This window comes from Mandrillus leucophaeus, unplaced genomic scaffold, assembly GCF_000951045.1.
Source record: "Mandrillus leucophaeus isolate KB7577 unplaced genomic scaffold, Mleu.le_1.0 Scaffold1, whole genome shotgun sequence".
Taxonomy (NCBI): domain Eukaryota; kingdom Metazoa; phylum Chordata; class Mammalia; order Primates; family Cercopithecidae; genus Mandrillus; species Mandrillus leucophaeus.
The window spans coordinates 8,974,664-8,976,780 of NW_012098097.1; the positions used below are offsets into that span (position 1 = coordinate 8,974,664).

The window sequence follows — 2,117 nt, forward strand, 5'->3', positions numbered from 1 at the left end:
CTTGTGGAAGATCTTGTCCCACGTGCGCTGGCACTGGTGCAGGTCGCCGATGACATCCTGTACCAGGCCCAGCAAGGCCTTGCCTGCCTCCAGGATGCCCTGCAGAGACAGAGGTGGGCTGGGCAGGGCTGCCAGAGGCAGGCACCACCCCCTGTGCCCCCCAACACTCCCCCTTGCCCAGCGCCTCACCTGCATCATGGGCTGATGGTGCTGCTGCTTCAGGTGGAACCATTCAGTGGTGCCAGTCTGTCGACAAAGAGGCAGTGAGCAGGGAGGGATTGCCAGGCCCCGACACTGGTCTCCCCCATCCTCGGCACGAGTACCATACCTGCAGGGCCTCAGTCACCAGCTGGGGCAATGGGGCGGTGTTGGGGCACAGTTCTCCAAAGGCCTTCATCTTGCACATCTGTACCAGGACCCTGCAAGACGAAAAGAGCTGTGTCCAAAGTGCCTGTTGCCCCACACAGCACTCACTCCTCCAACAGGCTTCTCCCACTCCTGCAGGCACCCTAGCTGCTCCCTCATCCCTGACCCCACCGAGGAAGGGGAGAGCAGTCACTGACCTGAGAAGAGACTGCAGCCGGGCTGGGGAGTCCGAGACAGAGAGGGGGAAGACAGAGCGGAACCTCCGAATGAGGGAGAGGCCGTAGGCCAGCAGGGAGCTGAATGAGGCGGCCAGCTCCTCCTGCTGCAGAGCCAGGAGATGCTTTAGGAGCCTGGACAGCCTCTGCTGCTCCCCTGCCCCTTCCCTGAGCCCTGTGTGCCCAGTACCCCTTGCCCACTGCATGCCTACCTGTTCTGCCTTGAGCCGACCCTGGATCCACTGGTACTCGATGCTGGTGATAGGGTGCAGGAGGCAGCTGCTGGGGAACTCCAGGCTCTGGTAGAGGCGGCTGTAGGCCAGCCACTGCCTGCAGGGGACAGGAAGCCCTCAGCTGGGCAGGGAGGAGGGAGTCACCTTCCCCTCTTCACCTGGCTTCAGGGGGAGGGAATCATCTCCGTCCTCCAGGGCCCCTGGTGGAGAACCATCCACCAGCACAGGCTGAAAACTAGTGTCTCAATAGGACATGCAGGACTTTTTTTTTTCAGATGTAGTCTCACTCTGTCACCCAGGCTGGAGTGCAGTGGTGCAACCTCGGCTCACTGCAACCCGTGCCTCCTGGCTTCAAGCGATTCTCCAGCCTCAGCCTCCCAAGTAGCTGGGACTACTCCCAAGTAGCATGGGTACCACCATGCCCAGTTAAATTTTATATTTTTAGTAGAGACGGGATTTCACCATGTTGGCCAGGCTGGTCTTGAACACCTGACCTCAAGTGATCCACCCGCCTCGGCCTCCCAAAGTGCTAGGATTACAGGCATGAGCCACTGTGACCAGCCAGGATTTTTTGTTTGTTTGTTTCCATAGATGCTTTTCAAATTGCCCAGATTGAGATATTTGTGATTTTAAAACTTCAGGATTTCTTGCTGTTTTTGAAAAATTGGATCAGCTAGGTGCGGTGGCTCACACCTGTAATCGCAACACTTTGGGAGGCCAACGAGGGCGGATCACCTGAGGTCAGGAGTTCGAGACCAGCCTGGCCAACATGGTGAAACCCCATCTCTACCAAAAATACAAAATTTAGCCAGGCGTGATGGCGGGCACCTGTAGTCCCAGCTACTTGGGAGGCTGAGACAGGAGAATCACTTGAACCCGGGAGGCAGAAGTTGCAGTGAGCTGAGACTGTGCCATGGCACTCCAGCCTGGGCAACAAGAGGGAAACTCCAGCTAAAAAAAAGAAAAAAAGAAAAAAAAAAAAAGAAAAATAGGATCTAAGGACCTGAGCCTTCATGCACATGTGGCAAGCATCAGCGAGAACCTCCTTTCAGACGGTTTGGAGGGATGTCACACACAGAGGTCCAGTGGGAAGGCAGAGGATGGGGGAGAGGAGCAGCCTGGGGACAGGCCGAGGTCCCTATTGGACACTGCAGCCACTTGCATTACTGTGCTTGGGCCCTGCAGGCAAACCAGGCCCCTCCCCATCTGGTGCTTGCTCCAGTCTCCAGCCTCACCGCCATTCCACCCTCGTCTACGGATCACCCACCTGCCTGAGGTCCTAGCAGTACACATGCTGACCCCG

The 2,117-nt window shown here is 57.2% G+C and overlaps 1 protein-coding gene across 1 annotated transcript in view; it reads right to left on the reverse strand.

The window, feature by feature from the left end:
* UNC13D (unc-13 homolog D (C. elegans)) overlaps positions 1 to 2,117 on the reverse strand; it is a 22,421-nt gene that overhangs the window by 13,841 nt on the left and 6,463 nt on the right. Inside the window, exons 14-17 of the mRNA XM_011965630.1 lie at positions 794 to 911; positions 564 to 688; positions 329 to 419; positions 190 to 246 (exon numbers count right to left, since the gene is read on the reverse strand). Coding sequence (XP_011821020.1) covers positions 190 to 246; positions 329 to 419; positions 564 to 688; positions 794 to 911 — 391 coding nt within the window. The remainder of the gene's footprint in view (positions 1 to 189; positions 247 to 328; positions 420 to 563; positions 689 to 793; positions 912 to 2,117) is intronic.